Source organism: Nothoprocta perdicaria, unplaced genomic scaffold, assembly GCF_003342845.1.
Source record: "Nothoprocta perdicaria isolate Ctin4 unplaced genomic scaffold, notPer1 scaffold_104, whole genome shotgun sequence".
In the NCBI taxonomy this organism is placed as follows: domain Eukaryota; kingdom Metazoa; phylum Chordata; class Aves; order Tinamiformes; family Tinamidae; genus Nothoprocta; species Nothoprocta perdicaria.
This window is the reverse complement of record NW_020454139.1, coordinates 463,749-482,873: the sequence shown is the minus strand read 5'-3', so window position 1 is coordinate 482,873 and position 19,125 is coordinate 463,749. Positions and strand designations below refer to the sequence as shown.

General features: G+C 35.6%; 1 protein-coding gene across 1 annotated transcript in view; it reads left to right on the top strand.

Moving 5' to 3' along the window:
• Positions 1-19,125, top strand: part of KLHL1 (kelch like family member 1) — a 139,866-nt gene that overhangs the window by 46,769 nt on the left and 73,972 nt on the right. Inside the window, exon 4 of the mRNA XM_026044098.1 lies at positions 12,352-12,564. Within this exon, the coding sequence (XP_025899883.1) occupies positions 12,352-12,564 (213 nt within the window). The remainder of the gene's footprint in view (positions 1-12,351; positions 12,565-19,125) is intronic.

The following is a 19,125-nucleotide window of genomic DNA, read 5'->3' as shown; positions in this document are numbered from 1 at the left end:
GACTCTCTCCAGCAGCTCCACATCCCTCTTGTACTGGGGAGCCCAGAACTGGACACAGTACTGCAGATGTGGCCTTACCAGGGCTGTGTATAGGGGGACGATCACCTCCCTCGACCTGCTGGAGACGCTCTTCTTAATGCACCCCAGGATCCCATTGGCCTTCTTGGCCATCAGGGCACACTGCTACCTCATGGACATCTTGTCATCCACCACGACACCAAGGTCCCTCTCTGCGGGGCTGCTCTCCAGCAGGTCCACACCTAATCTGTACTGGTATCCAGGGTTATTCCTTCCCAAGTTCAGGACCCTTCACTTGCCCTTGTTGAACTTCATGAGATTTCTAACCACCAGTTGTCCAGTCTGTCCAGGTCCCTCTGGAAAATGAATTCACAATACTACTACATAAATAATGGAAAAAAAGTTCTTAACATAAGGAGTCATTTGCACAATCCTTAGAATCATAATTTTCAAAAATATGATACATAAACAATACTTTATATTTATATATTTAAACATCCGATAATATATACACATCTGATCACTGTCAAAATTAGATCTGGTCACTGGTCACAGATGAACCTTTGTTTGCTCTGAAACCACAGAGATATTTTTATGTTTTATGAGAACTTAAACACAAAATAGCTTCTGGGTATCTAATCTCTTTGCAAGGCTTCTTCAACTAGCAATAATCTTATCTGAAAAATACTATGTATTTTTTATGACATTACTAACTGCTCAAGCATTACTGTAGTAGGAGACCCATTCTCCTAAGTTTTTGCAAATCTGCTGACCCTCTTACTCCATTTTTAGATGCTCTTTTTTTTTAGATTTTGAGAGAATTTTTATGACTATCTTTTAGAGAAATACTTTTATTTTGAAGAGTATTTATGATTGTCTTCTTTAAAGAGAAAATGACTGTCTTCTGTAAAAATAACTACATTACAGAGCAAAATTTTAGTGATAACTAAAGTGCTTATTCATCATTTTTCTCTTCATTTCCGTAAGAGGTTTGCTATTTATTTTCATTGTTAAAAACAAAATGTATACCTAAGTGATATTTAGTCTAGAAGTCTTTTTAGTATTTTACAGGAAAATATAATTATGTAAGGGACCTATAGCAATATATTTTGGAAAATTGAGTTTGTGCCTATTTTACTTCAGATAGTTCTTTAAACAATGCAGATTATTTTGAAGTGTTGGATAAAAAAAAAAAGGTTAATAGAAAAAAATAAGAATTATGCTTGAATTTGAAGACAGGTTAATTAAAAAAAATATTACAAGACAAAGCTATAAAGCTCTTTTCAGCTCCTCCCCACTCACAGTAAAGAACTGACACTAAGAAATTACAGCATTACAGCATGCTATAGTTACTTGACAGCATGAGATTATTGGATGGTAACATGCAGAGTCTTGGACGGAGTAAAGCATAATGACTGTTCTTTTCAGATTTGTAATTTCCAAAGCACATTCCAAAGCACATTTCCAAAGCACAGTAATTTCCAAAACAAGAGTATCTGTCAGTTTAATCAATGTAATGTGCAGCATGACAAATGTTTTACAATTTCACTTTAGTCTGAAATTTGTCTTTTGGGATTCACACAGTATGTTAATATACTTGCAGCATTCCTTTAACAATTTTTAAGTGTTCTATCAAACACAACAACTTAATGTGAGAAATTTTCAGTGGCCTTTTATCTTGACAAACCACTTAAGGTGTAACGCAGTGGTTACTTTACATTACAATGTACACTGTTATTTTGGTGGAAAGGATATAGAAAAYATCAGCACTGATGATCAGTTATCCTTGTATTATTCTATATTCAAAAATACTATTGAACAAAAAGTTGTTATCTGCAGGAGGCTTATATTTGTTTTTGGCTATGCTAATTAACTTTTTACCATAACACTGGGTCTTTAGAATTAATCTGGATTACATAGTGTGTTTAAAAGCTTTAAGAGCTGTCAGAGAATAATTACTTTCTTCAAACCTGTTTATGGAGATCTTTGGAATTTCACCTTTAGAAGGAAAGGCAACTCTACTCTCAAAATCCATTTGAGCAAAATCTGCTCAAATGTGTTTTGTTGCTGTTGTTCTTGTTTGTTTTCAGTTTAGAATACACTGTCTTCTTTAATTTTCTTTCATTCTAGTTGAGACCCTCAGCAATGCTTGCAGTGCTTCAAATTAAGTCCAGTGTTAGTTAAATGGTAGATCATATTTCTGATACTGGGATGAAAAAAAAAAATTAAAAAAAAGGTGTATGAATAGAAGAGTATTAAGGAATTCAGGAATTTACTGAAATATGTATTTTTCCTGTAATGGGCTACTTGTTTTATGGGATACATAGGGAAGGTGTATATATATATTATATATATATATAAATTATATATTTTTTTTAAATATTTGGTTGCAGTTTGAATGACCACTTAATCTGAAATGCTAATATAAAATAACGATTTTAAACAATTTCACTCCTTAAACAGGACCGTAACTGTATAAAACTATGTATTTATATGCATTCAGACTTCATGTTGTGCTGTATTCAGCACCTTTCAGACCCTAAGCATAATCAGGRTTCATCAGTACATGATTATGCAGTTGCCAGTGAATTCATAGGTGCTGCCACAAGGAACAGTGTTAATGATTAAGTATCCTGTTTCACTCCTCTACCTTTCTATGTAATATTATTGTGAATGAGTTGTAAAAACAAGGCGATAACCACTGAACTCCTCTGAGTTATTAAAGACCCAAGAGATTATTTTAGGTTTTCTAAGATTTGGTGTTAATGAGCTCATTAATCAGACAGAGAAATTCTTAATAAGAACCAGTATGTAGGAGTGGAAGACAGACAAGTTCAAATGGGAAATTAGACACGCATTTTAATGTTGAGGATGATTACTTGTGAAAGCTACTGCAGAAGTGGCAAATTATCCATCTCCAAGTGTCTTTGAGATGATGCCTTTATTGGAGGTATTCTTCAGTGAATCAAATGTTATTAGGTTCAACAGAAGTGTAACTCGGTTAAAATAAAATTGAAAAAGATCCCAAGAGACAGTCCCCTGCTGCCAGGGGAAACTTCATCAGATGAGTTCTTCTATAAGATGTATCTTAAGTTGTAAGACTGGTTCTAGTAGATCTATTCCTTCCTCATACTGCTAGAAATCTGTTTTAGAGATTTTTGCTTTAACAGTAAGAAATAATTTCCTAATTTCCAGCCTTTACAGACTTCATTTATTCAGATTTGGTTTATACAAGTTTCTTTCAGGTCAGTGTTGTCCCCCAATTTAAATTATTCTTTGGCATCTCAACACAAATTGGTCGTTGGATCCTACTTTGCTTTTTATCCAAAATGTAATTCCTGATGCAAACAAACAAAGAAACCATCATTTTTAAATGTGTATAAACAACAACAAAGTATAGAAAAAATAAATGAGAGAAGAAATCATTTTCCTGTCTATGTCTGCTAAGCAGAGTAAACAAGTCTGAAGCCCCATAAGAAATTAAATATTATCTGCTTACCTTGACATATATGTTTAAAGGTTCTATATCCAAGATAGAGCTGAGATATGGTTGAGAGATTAAAAGACATAAATTAACTCACATTTTTCTACCTGAAAGCTAGAACTCAGACCTTAGTTTTGGATTCTGCATAATGACAGGAATAAACTCACAGTGCCTGAAACAAATACCTATTTTTCATTCATCTACCAACCTCCAAAACACAATACCCACATGCACAAAAAGCTTCTTAAGCGTTTGAGACATGCTTGTAACTTCTGCTGAGCACTACAAAGCCTGACAGTGCTGCCCTTCCTGCTTTTGCCTCTTCTAAACCTTATGTTCCCTCTACTATTCTTACTTAAAATGCCAATGTGGTCTGCTTTGATCAATACAGGCTGGCTCTTGGTGCACTCACTGTAGGATGTGCATGCACACACATTCATACACTGTGCAAGTTTTAAAATGTTTGTGGATAGCGTGCTAGCAAGACCCAGAAGTTCTGTGGTCTGTTTGTCGAGTTCTTATTCTTCCTCTATATGTCCTAACCACATAATTTTACTCTGATATTATTCTGTCTGCCCTAAATGGAGTTGTAAGTGATAGTCTTCATGTCTTTCTATCCTACTGGCGTACAAAWTTTTTCTGTTCCCACTACCACAAGGAATGGAGTAATTTATCTACAGATTAGGGACGCCACTGTATCCAGACTTAAATCGGATGATGGTTCACTTGAACAGGGCAGGGAGGAAAGTTAAATCATACTAGGACAGTGAGAGTGTGTCATAAATATTTTCCTGTAGTGATGTCATTTAAATCCAGAAAACTTTAGCTCTGTTATCTAGATGARACATGTTGCATTCCTACTGTGCAAACAACACCAGTAAGACCAGCTCATATTTTTCATACTTGGAGAGCACTTTAGAAACAAGTTATGTAAGTATAATAAAAATAAGACAGTCACCAGAGTAAGGCTCTTGTACCAGGTTGAAAATTGCTTTGGACCAAAGGGGAGATGGCTTTTTGAGGAAGGACAAAAAGTCCTTGACTCATGATCAGAGAGAACAGTATAGGATAACGATAGGATAGATTTGGACAGTGAGGTGGATTGAGAACTGCCTGGATGGCAGAGCTCAGAGGGTGGTAATAAAGAGGTCTGAGTCCATTTGGAGGTGTGTCGAAAATCTCACTGTCAAGAACTGAATGTCCAAAAAAGAGACAGAGGAGACCTAAAACTTTATTCAAATAAAGGGAGAGTTCCCCGAGCGCATCCCTGTCGGGTCTCTCAACTTTCTGGAGGTCGCAGCCCCCTTTTTATCCTGATTTCCCAGCCAGGGTGGCCCTCTCCTTTTCCGCGTTGGCCACGGTACTCAGAAGTTACAGCCTGTCTGGCCGCCTACACCCAACTGCTGCCTCCCTCCATGTGTTCTCACCTAAGGTCACCTGACTCCTTTGTCCCCCTCACTCCAGGCACCTCTTAGTCTCTTCGCCCCCACTCATGGCTCAGCTCAGTCTCTCACCTGCCTATGTTCCTTTGTCCTGCTTATGAGCCAAAGAAGGGGAAGCAATTTCCTCCATCCTTTGTAAAGATGCAAACTTAGAAAACTGCGTGTGTGTTCTGTTCAAGGCCAAACTTCTTGTGTGTATGTTTTCTGCTCTGAGGCCGGTGGCCAGTGATGTCCCCCAGGGGTCAGTACTGGGCCTAGTACTGTTCAACTTGTACATCAGTGACTTGGACAAGGGCATAGAGTGCGCCCTGAGCACGTTTGCAGACGATACCTAGCTTATGGAGCAACCAACACTCCAGAGAGCTGTGCTGCCATAGGTAGCTGTGACCTAGACAGGTTGGAGAGTTGAGCAAAGGAAGCTCATGAGGTTAAGCAAGGACAGGTGCAGGGTCCTGCACCTGYGGAGGAATAACCCCAGGCATCAGTACAGATTAGGGGTTCACCTGCTGTAGAGCAGCTCTGCAGAGACAGAGAGGGACCTGGGAGTCATGGTTGACAACAAGCTAACCATAAGCCAGCAGTGTGCCCTCGTGGCCAAGAAGGCCAATGGGATCCTGGCCATCAGGAGGATGTTGCCAGCAGACCAAGGGAAGAAATCCTGCCCCTCTCAGCTTTGATAAGGCCGCACCTGGAGTACTGGGTGCAGTTCTGGGCTCGGAGGGTCCAGCGTAAAACARCCAAGATGATTAAGAGACTGGAACATCTGTCTTATGAGGAAAGACTGCTGGTCCTCTTTAGCCTGGAAAAGAGAAGGCTGAGAGGRGATCTGATCAATATGTGTAAGTACCTGAGGGGAGTATGTAGGGAGGAGGGGGCTAAATTCTTCTCAGTGATGGGCAGTGTTATGACAAGGGGTAATGGGTACAAATTAAAACACAGGAAGTTCCATCTCCATATGAGGAAGAACTTCTTCACTGTGAGAGTGACAGAGCCCTGGAACAAGCTGCCCAGGGAGGTTGTGGAGTCTCCTTCTCTGGAGATATTCCAAACCTGCCTGGATGCTGCCCCGTGCCACATGCTCTAGGTGTCCCTGCTGGAGCAGGGGATTGGACCAGATGATCTCTAGAGGTCCCTTCCAACCTCAACCATTCTGTGATCTGTGAGCTCTGACAGAGCTCTCCCTGGTGAGACTTGGAATTTGGCTTGTGAAAGAGGCCCCATTCATGCTAGTAAATACTGCTTTTGTTTGTTTGCTTGTTTTTGTCTAATGGAAATTAAATTCACAGAATCACAAAATGGTTAAGGTTGGAAAGGACCTCTAGAGATCTCTAGTCGAAACCCGCTGCCCCTGAAGGGACACCTAGAGCACGGGCCACGTGCAATTCAAGAACTTCAAAGTTCCACTCTTCTTAGGAAAGAAGATACATGACAGGGGTTTAGAATGTTCATTGACATTACCCAGTTCTTATTAGGGAAAAACTAGCGTACAGATACTTGTTCTTGTATGCATTTATTATTTTTGCATTGCCATGGCATCAAAATCAATAAAATACAAAACTGAAGTTTTTTAGACTTCATCCAAAACCAAAATTTTAATGCCAAAGTACTTCTGTCAAGTTGCAATATATTCTAACTGGCATGCTCAGAATCTGGGATTATTAGTGAGTAAAGAGTGAAATTACATTTATTATAATTTTGAAGAAATAACTCTAAGGCTCTTTCTTACCATTGCATACATGCTATTGAGTAAAATAGTGACCATATGCATCAATGACAATGATTTTTGTAAAATAATTTGATCCCCTTTGAAAATCTTGATTTAAAAAAATCAAATGTAGGAGAATAGGTAATCATTATAAAAATATCGCTAATAGAATTCATTTTTATTAAATATCATGTAATAATACTTTAATTTCCTTAGATAATTTATGTTCTTATGATGCACAATTAAGATAATACTTGCTTAGTTACCTAAAAATATAGACATATTTTGTTTACATGACTGTGTTCTACTACATTATGGCCTGATCCTATGTCTTGCTGAAAAGGTTTAAAAGTAAAAAATCTCTGCCATGCAAAGTATGTGACTCCCATGACAGTAGTTATTGTATTATCATGTTGAGAAAGTGGAATAGCAGTGAAATGAGACATTACGTTCTCAGAGTTCAGAGACTTTCATACATTCCACTGTAAATTACCTTTTCTAGTTTAAAAGCAAAAATTCACTCCTGAATTAAATATTGCCATTCTTGTTTGAGAAAAAGGCTAAGCGAATGACCCATGCAGGAGATCTGTTAGTCACAGGCTGGTTCATCTCTGGAGACCAGATCTACAAAACACTGTAGAGATCAGACTTGGAAATTACAGGTCCTAAAAACTCATTGTCATGTAAACCTAAATATGCGCAAATGCTGTGTGCCTTTATTCTGAAAATTTCTTGGGCTCCTAGGATCTGAACATTGCTCAGACTACCTCAACATATCAGGATCAAGTAGCTCAATGACTACCTTGTACCTTAATTCCAGTAGAGTGTATAAAATTTTTCTATTTACTATCAGTGTTTCATCCAGAGGAAAATTAGAGACATGCTTTTGTATCAGGTTCCTTAAAATGTAAAAATAAAGACCACTTTCATTATTTTCATGATTATCAATATTCATAAAATCAGAAGCAAAAAAATAGTGAAAGCTCCTGACTCCTGCCTTTGCCTGTGGTGGACAGAATGTAATGGGCTGCAGCTGGGCAGCAACAGGGGGGCCCAGGCAGTGCTGGCAGTGCCTGTGGGAACTTGAAATAAACATCTTTACAAGTACTGAGTGATTTGAGATAATTATTTATTTTATAATTTTGTATCACTCTGAGGTATCACACTGAGGTTTATAGTATTTCTGGTAAACATCTTGCAGCAAAAGTAACTAAACGTGTGTAGAATTATTTGTACTGGAAAATCAAAGTTTTAGGGAGTAATGTAATGTCATATTGATGTTTGCCTTATCTAGTACATTTATTGCCTTATCTGGCACATTTTGCCTTATCTGGTACATGCAAGGAGTATGGTTCTCATATTTTTCCACAGGAAAATAATAAAACAGATGATTTCCATTATAAGACAGAATTCTATAGAAATATGCTTAACTGCTCCAAATGAAATTAACTTAAAATGTCACCTAGAAAGTTATGAGGTTGATATATTCCTTAGTCAAGTTGTAATGATAAAGACTTTGAGACTTTGAGTTTTTAGCTCTGAACATTCACTGCTGTTATGTTTTAGGTATATCTCCGCTGTAAATATGTATAAAGACTTTTAAAAAGTTCCTGCGATTCCCAACATTGAGTCACCTGAAAACCCATGTAATTCAAGGCATGTAGAATAACACTTTTAGGCTTTTGTGATACGCCTGCAACTGTGTAAGTCTGGGATTCTTTCAGATTCAGGGGTTAATTGTGCTGAATTTGGGAGACAGTAATTTGTCAAGTGTGAGATCATATTAAAGATGTCATAACAAAGCTAACAGTGTAACAAAGCTAGAAATAGATCTGAACTGAAAATGTATATACAGATCAGACCTCTGTAGTTCAGTCACAGGTGCATGATACAGGGACCATTCTCCCCATTTTGGCGATGACTATCCCTCTAGTATAGTTTTTTCTAGAATTCCCAACAGCGCATACATGTCTTTTATGGGACCCCCTGCAGGTCTGAGTTTTCAGTTTCTTCTTAACATGCTGTTGATATCCACCTGATGGGTGGATTCTTGATTCACAGGTCAGCTCGATTCRCAGGTCAGCTGACTGTGTCCCAAGTTCATACCAAAATCTTCCTATAAGAGGGTTTTTTTTTTTTTTTTTTTTTTACTCAGACAACAACAACAGCCCACTGGTATATCAAGACCCCAGGGCTCTGATCAGTACCAGAGTGAACGTCAACCGGTGACCTTGTGGTTAGCCTGTTCATAGTGTTCCCTGAGTAGCAATGCATCCATTAGCAGGTCTTCTGCAGGGAAGGCCTCCAAACATAAAATATTTATGGTGTGGGTCTACAGTGGAGATGTCTGCCCTGTGGGTTTTCCCTGTGACTATTCCTTTCCCTGGATTATTGCACGGTGAGGTGGATTGAGGGCTGGCTGGATGGCAGAGCTCATAGGGTGGTGATAAATGGGGCTGAGTCCAGTTGGAGGCCTGTGGCCAGTGGTGTCCCACAGGGGTCAGTACTGGGCCCGGTGCTGTTCAGTTTGTTCATGACCTGGACAAGGGCGTGGAATGCACCCTGAGCAAGTTTGCAGACGACACCAAGCTGGGTGGAGTGGCCGAYACTCCGGAGGGCTGTGCTGCCATCCAGAGGGACCTGGACAGGCAGGAGAGTTGGGCAGAGAGGAACCTCATGAGGTTCAATAAGGATAAGTGTAGGGTCCTGCACCTGGGGAGGAATAACCCCAGGCACCAGTACAGGTTAGGGGTCAACCTGCTGGAAAGCAGCTCCATGGAGAGGAACCTGGGGGTCCTGTGGACACCAACTTAACCATGAGTCAGCAGTGTGCCCTCGTGGCCCAGAAGGCCAATGGGGTCCTGCATCAGGAGGAGTGTTGCCAGCAGGTCAAGGGAGGTGATTCTGCCCCTCTACTCAGCTCTGGTGAGGCCGCACCTGGAGTACTGTGTGCAGTTCTGGGCTCCCCAGTATAAGAGGGACGTGGAGCTTCTCGAGAGGGTCCAGAGAAGAGCAACTAGAATGATTAAGGGAATGGAACATCTCTCGTACGAGGAGAGGCTGAGTGAACTGGGCCTATTSAGCTTGGAGAAGAGAAGGCTGAGAGGGGATGTGATTAACATGTATAAGTTTATGACGGGAGAATGCAGGGAGGAAGGGGACAAGCTCTTCTCATTGGTGGCCAATGATAGGACAAGGGGAAATGGGCATAAGCTGAAACACAGGAAGTTCCATCTCCATGTGAGGAAGAACTTTGTTACTGTGAGGGTGACAGAGCAGTGGAACAGGCTACCCAGGGGGGTTGTGGAGTCTCCTTCTCTGGAGGTCTTCAAAACCCGCCTGGACGCCACCCTGTGCCGCATGCTGTAGGTGTGCCTGCTTGAGCAGGGCGGTTGGACTAGATGATCTTTAGAGGTCCCTTCCAACCTTAAATATTCTGTGATTCTGTGATTATTCTATCACGAAATCGTTAGAAGCTGTGCCTCTAAGCTGCAGCAACCGCAGAGTCTGGTAGCACCAGCTGTGGAGCATCCAGGGTTTGTTACCTCTTGTGAACACCCAGAGGATATTTCTCTTCTATGAATTGCACCACTCAGATGCTCCATGCTTGCCTATGAAATTCGACAGCTCATATATGTTGTCTGAAAAGTCGATTTTTTTTTTCCTTTCAGTCACCAATAAATCAGTATAGAGGCTGAAATAAGCTAATCTTAAGTATATAAATATATATCCAGATAAAAGTACAAATAAAAAATAGATATCAAACCTGAAATTATTATTCTAAATTCAGAGCCCCCGCTGCAAGTGTTATTCAAAAATAATTAAGTCCTCTGAATTTGTAAACGTATTTTACCATCACAATGTTGTGCTAGAATCATTGGATTAATATACTACTACAAAGTTGAATGTTGATCCCAATTAACAAGTAGAGTTATATTATCTTCATAATAGGATTTAATGTCAATTTAACCAGAGTTAATTAAACTTTGCCTTATAAATCATTTTATTAAGAAATGCATTGAAAATTTCTAAGTTTTATGGCTTTTTAATTAAAATAAATTAAGCCAACTTGCGGTTAAATTACGACAAACTTCCCCCTGTATTTCCAAGTTATTGTCCAATATTCTAGTCAAATAATTTAAACATAGCTAAATGGAAGTAATTGGATTAAAACCTCAGACCATAAAGATCTTGTCTTTTAGCTACCCGTTGGCATTTAAATAAGTGATGTAAAAAAAAAAGAACAAAACCTGAGTTAAACTAAGTTATCTTTGGCTATAAACATCGATATAACAACACAGTTAACTAGTCTCTGTGTTGGTGAGCCTATATAGGTGGATATATAGAAGTAAAAAATATGTATCATTAAAAGTTGTTTTATATGAAAATGCATTCACCTTCAATGGGCACCACTTCCAGCTTTAGCTAATTCATTCTATTTGCATGCATGTGCTGGCACATGCCAGCAATTCAATTGCACAATATTTCAACTATATTACACAACTCAATGAATTTCAAAGTCTGTTATCATCTTTAATTTCTCCCTGCAATCCTAAATAAAATAGTGCACTTTTTTTTAACGTTTTATTTAAATTAGCAATTTTCAAGTTATGTTAGAGAATTAGAATGATCATCTCCAGGTACTATATAAAAAGAAAAGAAAAGAAAAGAAAAGAAAAGAAAAGAAAAGAAAAGAAAAGAAAAGAAAAGAAAAGAAAAGAAAAGAAAAGAAAAGAAAAGAAAAGNAAAAGAAAAGAAAAGAAAAGAAAAGAAAAGAAAAGAAAAGAAAAGAAAAGAAAAGAAAAGAAAAGAAAAGAAAAGAAAAGAAAAGAAAAGAAAAGAGAAAAGAAAAGAAAAGAAAAGAAAAGAAAAGAAAAGAAAAGAAAAGAAAAGAAAAGAAAAGAAAAGAAAAGAAAAGAGAAAAGAGAAAAGAAAAGAGAAAAAAGAAAAGGACAATATGCTTCTGCTAGTGTAATTTTGATGTTTTAAATGTGGGAGAAATTTTGTCTCCTGTTTTGGCAGGTACATTGTCACAGTGTCACTAGGTAAGTTTTAGTTCAGCTCCTACTCTTTCTTCTGCTCTCAACTAAAATAAGCATTCTACATAAGCATTACTTTGAATCTTGATATTCTAATGATTGAATAGTATGATTGAACAGATTGAACAGTGAAATTATCAACTTCCTTTGGTTTATGTGTCTTTCCTGTAAGGTAATTATGCTAAAATCATGATCTTAATGTTCTTAGCTTTGCACAGACAAACATCATTCAGTTAGTGATAATGTGACTGTATATGACTGACAAGCTATTTAAGAAATAGATAGGAAAAATATAGAAATATAGAATAGAAAAAAACATATAGGAAAAAAAAATCTGTGTGCATTTAGCCCTATAGTATATATTAAATGTGCTTGGGTATGATTAAGATTATAAAAGTTCAAATAGTGTGTAATTGTACAGTAGTCTTTATTAGTTCAAAAAGAAAACACTTTTTCCATTCCTAGTTAATGAACTACATAAAACTATATATATATAATGAGACTATAGATGTTTCATCTAATAATTTTTGTTTTCTTTTCCTGAAGATTTGTGTGTGGATTTGATACAAAAGCTATTGCCCAGTATTATGAGATTTTTTAGCTTTAATAACTGATCTTTTTCCTTTCAGTATTAATGAATATAAAATATTTTCATCTTGTCAGGAGAATATAATGGAAGTTATAAGAAATCAAGAGTTTTTACTACTACCAGCTGAAGAACTCCATAAACTTCTGGCTAGTGATGATGTCAATGTTCCTGATGAAGAAACAATTTTCCATGCCTTAATGATGTGGGTGAAATATGATATGCAGAGGCGATGCAGTGACCTAAGTATGCTGCTTGCTTATATCAGATTACCACTGCTTCCACCACAGGTAATTTATTTGGTTTTTTTTTGTTTGTTTGTTTTTTAATAAAATGAATATAATCTCTGTTATGGTAAAATTCACATCACTACTGGGTACTCTAGGTATTTAAAAGCAAAACCATTTAGCATTAGACACTTCAAATGATCACTTCATCCAGAGTGACCTCAACAAATTTGAGGTTTGGGGCAAGAGATTCCCAACAAGAAGTGCTGTTTTGAACCTGAAAAGTAGCAACTACATATGCCATGACATGATAAGAAGGTTACATTGAATAGTTCTTATAAACCAAATTATTATAGATGCTAGGTTGAATGTGAACCAACTGTGCAAATAAAGAATATGCAGTTTTAACCTACTCAAGGAAAAACTTGATCAGCAGACTGAATAAAATTGCTATTCCTGTAATACCCTGTGCTGGTGAGGCTACAGTTGGAATAATATTTCCAGTCTTGGAACCCACCAGTGCAAGATGATATAGAAAAACTGGAGAGTGTCCGGTGAGGGGCTATCAGCATTGTCAGGAATCTAAATTATGAAACTTATAGTTTGGTGAGGAAGAGGCTATGCAGCCTCTATAGTATATATATATATATATATATATAGAGAGAGAGAGAGAGAGAGAGAGAGAGAGAGAGAGAGAGAGAGAGAGAGAGAGAGTCATATATATATATGACTATATATAGTCATCTGTAGTATAGATGACAAATAGGATCATGCATCGTTTGCAGATGACAGAGCTAACTTCAGATCAATGAAGAAAAAGATGTAGCTTTTTTTCTTTCATGTGTTACTTAGCATTTAAAGACATTTTTACATAACTTAGAAATAATAATAAAAAAAAGTGTGACTATTCTCTGCAATATAAGTTTTCTTTCGGTTTGAGGAGGCAAATCTCACCTGCTTGGCTATATCTTTAAAGAGTCACATTATTCAGAGTCATTATTTGGCACCTTTGTATCTCTGCTGTCTTAGGGATTGTTGATCACAGTGTTGCTGAGATGTGATTATTGCAATAATTGCTCTCTGCATGTGCTTATTCTATTACTCTCATTGACARCATACTTTTAATTCCTTTCAGCAGTTTTTCACTGATTAGGATACCAGCATATCTGAAAATAATGTATATTCAATGAAACCAGTACAAGTAAATGCAGTGGAAGTAATGTAGTCACAAGGATGTAACCAATGTTATCTTCCAGTTCCAATTCTTCTTCAGATTTGCATTTATTTTTAGTCCACAAGTAGGCCAACAATAGAGCACCACAATGGCTTGTATAGCTCTCAGCAGTGAAAATGAGGCAAAACTTTCAACAAAGCTCCAGTGTCATTTAGGCAGCTACATAATATGCTAAGTCTTGCCAAAATGCTTAACACCCAGCTGCTCACAGTAATTTTAATGAAAACTATTGGGTGCACTTTTGAAAGTCTTTCACTGTATGTTTTTTTCTTTTTTTTTTTTTTTTTTTAATGTTCCTAAATAGAACCGACCACTTTTACAAATACCGATTTAAGTACCTTGTCAGATATGTAGCTTCTCTTAGATCAGTCTTTGCTATGATTTCATTTACAAAAGGTTGAAGATGATATCAGTGTGGTTCATATTTGGACTACACTGTTTATCATGAACAGTGTTGTTTTATTCTGTAGTGATATATTTTGCTCATGAGTGGCAATAATAGTAAAAATTGAGAAGCTCTGGGTTTTAAATTGTTTTCTATGTAGTTTATCACACACTAGTGGCCTATGTTTTGTCTTAGATAGGGCAGGGAAGAGACTGGGAATAAAAAAAATATCATAGGAATAAAATAGTCTACAGACTTCTTTTTTTTTTTTTTTTCCCAGGATCTAAGCATTAGTTAACAAGACTTTTCCATATAAGCTACAGGAAACTAGCAAACCATGAAGACTTTAAAATTCATCAGTGGATAGATCCTCCCTGCCCATTCAGGAGCTATGATGTAGCTCCTGTATGGAGGACATGCCACAGAGTCCTTGGAGCCCAAGGCACAGCCTACCCTGTGCAGATTAAAGAATACCCTGAAACCCAAACTCCCTGAGTCTAAGTCTCTTAACGTTAAACATATCAGATGTCTAAGTCTACTTATTTATAGCATTTACCTCATTTTGTCATGAAATAAGCTTATTTTATTCCTCTATTGTTTTCCACAGTTCAGTGTGGAGGTACTTAARCTCATTTAAGATTAGCTAGCATGACAGAAAATACAATGTAGTGTTGGTTTCTTTAGACTTCTCTCCTGAGTGTAGCTGTAGAATTTTTGTTACTTCTTAAGTAGCACTTTAACATTACTGCAAAATATTCATAGCTTCAGAATTAACATATCATGTATATTATTTTATTTTATTTTATTTTATTTTATTTTATTTTATTTTATTTTATTTTATTTTATTTTATTTTATTTTATTTTATTTTATTTTATTTTATTCCTCCAAGCATTAGAGAGGAAAATACTTAAGTCACTCAGGAGAGATTTGTCTCACCTAACTTAAGATACCTAGAATAAAAATGTCTAACATTTGAGATAGGCATTTATTTCAAGAAGAGAATTAGTGTGATGTAAAGCAACTTCTCTCTGTGTTTACTACATCCTAGGATGATGAGGACAAATATAGATCTCTGAAACTGTATAATTATAGAGAAAGCTTACACTTGGGGTTTGTTCTTCTTATTTGTGCCACTAAATCTGCTCATTCTTATTGGAAGTTCAYACAAGTTAATCATCCTTTCTTTCAATGAATCTCTGATACAAATATTGATACAAAAGTTGATAAGAGAACTCGATCTAGTAAAAATAATATTTCGATCGTAGCAAATTTCATTTGTCATTATAAATACAGGAAGAAAGTAAAAATAATAGAATGCAGAAATTTTAATAGGATAAAAAATTATCTTAAATATAGAAGAAGTCTTAAGGTATTAAAAAAATTCTAGGATATAATTTTAACCATTTTGACATTCAGAGCTTGATTTTTGGAGGGTTGACTTTTAAATATATTTCATATAATTTCATGCGTGCAAATTTCTTAGCTTTAAAGGATTATTGTGCACAACAGAGAGAATTTCTGCTAACAATAATTAGATTTTAAATATATATAAAATACACTGATTCGAAAAATAATTGTAAAAGGTCATCATTCAAGGCAGATGTTGTTTCATCGGAGTGGAGGGGGCAAAAAGACAATTCCTCTTTTCCAAATTTGAAAAACTTTTGAATCAGTAATACATAGGAATTAAAAATAAATTGGCCAAATCGGAACCATTTGTAAGGATATACCCAGCTGTACTATTTAGATCAAGGAAAGTCAGTGTGTGCCAAAAAAGTGGACATATTTAGGCATGAAGTTAAAACTAAAGTTTGAACAGTGTGATGAAAGATAACAAGGGACCACTTCTATAAAATTATATTGAAGATTTTAATAAATGGGATCATTAAATGATAATCTTTGGGGAAGTGTTAATGTTGTGAAAATGGCTTCAACGCCACAATTTAATTACCCATCACAGATGCTACCAATGAGTATTCCCATCCCACTGCTTAGTTTACTTAATAGAGTGAAGAAAAATAATCAGTTTCTTCATTTTAAGACCATAAATACAAAACCTCAGAGAAAGTGTGTGTGTGTGATTGTTTGTTTCTCTAAAATATTCATTTTGGCAACCCAATGGTAGCTAAAGAAAATAAACTTCACCTTTGCTATATTTTGTTTAGTTTTCTCTACACTGGTGTGGGTGATAGGGAGGACTCAGGTTTATAACTGAAATGTAGAAAGCCAGATGAATATCTCCTCTGAATATGAAACGATTTTTAATGTGTGAGGGGAAAAGGTTGAACTTATCAGTTAAACATTAAATTCACTTCAACTGTCAGTGACTGTAATCACAGAAAAGAAAAAAAAAAATACATAGCCTGGTAGACGATAGAGTTCAGTTCTTAGTCATATGGTTAGACTGTTTGCAATATATTATCTAATTATGTTGTTTGCAATGTATTATCATCTGCTTACAAACACAAACCAGAGACTTACCACTTCATGAAAATATTTTGTCCAGTGAAAAAGCCTTAATATAGGTTTCTAATGATTAGCCATATATTTCAAGGAAGAACTAGTTAGGGTTTTCTAAAGATCTTTTAAGAGCTTGTCTCTTCCTTCAATCCCCTCTTGAAATATTGAAGTCTGGGAGATTTTATATAATCTGTTTGTCAGCCTGTTGGAGAATAGTAATATATGAGCATCAAAGATATTGACTTTCATATATTCAAATGGTTACTCTACAGAAATTCTTTGAAGAGATCTCTGAGCTAGAAGAGATTTGCTTAAACTATTAATTAAATGTGAATAAGAAAAAAAAGAATTCTAGTCAGACTGTGACTAGTAAACAATACAAGACAAAATAAAATGAAATATACTAAATTATAGGGAAAAAATACTGCAAATATTTTTTTCATGATTTTATTTGTAAGGGAGTATATTAAAATTTTTCCTAAAAACTTTTGAAGTTCAGAAAGAAAAGCTAGATATAAGCCTTAATTACAGACAAATCAGTAACAGAGATTATTATTTTATTCCACTTCTACTAAAACAAAAGTGTCCTTAATATTGCTGAAGTTCAACTGGATAATATGGGATTTAGAAATAGGGTTCATAATTTAGCTGCATACATAATCATTTTTTGAACTTGTGATGTTTCCATTTTAAAGTCCAGGAAATACAATAACTTTTATATTTTTAAAAAGACTAATAGGAGACAGTGGGTGAATTTTTCAGTGTTTTAATCTACTTCAGATAAAATCTATTTGATTATCAAAATCTAGATGAAGAATGATGTTGTCATATCTCCAAAGTACAAAAATTTTAAAATAATGCTTATAAAAATGGTAAAATATATTGCTATGAATTTCATGGCATCTTGTGCCATGCAAAACTGAGTTATCTACAGAATTGCCCCAATTTTCTAATGAAAAAATATGATTCATAAAAAGTTTTTGAGTTATGAATTTCAAATATTATTTCAAGTGAGTTATTTGCTAGATCATGAGAAGCCTCACTAATCACTTCTCTGGCTAATTTTGACAAGTCTTATAGTGATAAAAAGGATAGTTTTTCTGAAACCTATTATTCCTAACTTAATCCTTCTTAGTGAGATTGTCATTTGAATTATCTTCCATCATTTTAATCTAAGTCTTTAACAATGGCTCATGGCTATGCCTACACCAAGTGTCTTGTTCATATCAGCCATCATTTAAATCCCAGATGAAAAACATAGATATATTCTAAGTGAATAACTGAAGCATGATCAAACGTAATGACGCAGAGATAGACATTCAATATGCTCTTAATTTTATTAACTCAGTATCCTGTTGTTTTTATTTATAAACTCTAATGTAAGTGAAAATACTTAGGTCTGACATCAAGCCCTTCTTGGGGGAAAAAAAAAAAGAAAACTGTTTACAATTCATTGCAGAGTTGTCTCAAAAAAAAAAAAAAAAAAGGTTGTCTCCAAGGTAACGAGCTCAATCAGCCTATGGAAACTACAGTTTCAGTGGCAACTGCTGATCTGTTGCTAGTTGCAGAATCTGTGTCTAAAAAAGTCAAAAAGAGAGGTGCATTTTTTTAAGAAAAATATTAGGAAAGTAGACTATTTCATCAAACTCTTAAGCTGAAATTTAAGCAACTAATTCACTTTATTTTTATCTGATCAGTTTGAAATGTATTAAACAGATTAAACATTTATTAAGCATAGATAAAAATGTGTTGATTTGTTGAACAATTCCTCTTTACAATAAGATGTTTTGTATTCAACAGAAAYGATTCAAAATATTCGCTTTATGAAAAACTGGTAGTGTTTCATATGGAGCTTTGTTCTCGGTTCAAATTATTAGTTTTATGAAAAAAAGTAGTTGCATGTCTTGTGGAGTTTTGTTCTCTTTCATATTTGTGATGCTTAAAATTAATTGCTTAAAACAAATATATAGGGTTTTGATCAGGATAATGATGAATTAAGTCAAAATCTGCCTTAATAGTAGAATATGCAGATATTACTTGAAGATACCTTATAGATAGAAAATAAAAAAAAAATCAAACAATTTATTCCTTTCACCACATTATGCAGTTCAAATATCAAAACAGTGATATAGGTATAATGAATTCCTCTTTTGCTATCAACTTTAGACTGATAGAAAAACCTCTTCTAATAGATGCCTCTTCCAAAGGCACAACAGTGTTTCCTATCAGCTAGAGTAGCATAAGCTTTCTAAGGCTTTGACTAAGGACTAAATAAGGACTATTTTAAAATTTTAGAATATTATTTGTACATTTTCTAGGAATTCAAATAAATTCCATATATGCTTTTCTTTATTACCTGCAAAGTACAAACATGACCTTACGCTTTAGAAGTCTCTGTTACTTTCTAGGGGCTGCTCATACTTCTGTTACTCTCTGTTACTTTCATAGGGGCCATTTGTATGCTCATTGAGAGTAAGTATTACAAATACATACATTGAAACACAGATAAAAAGACAATATTGTCCAATCTAATATTTCTTTTAA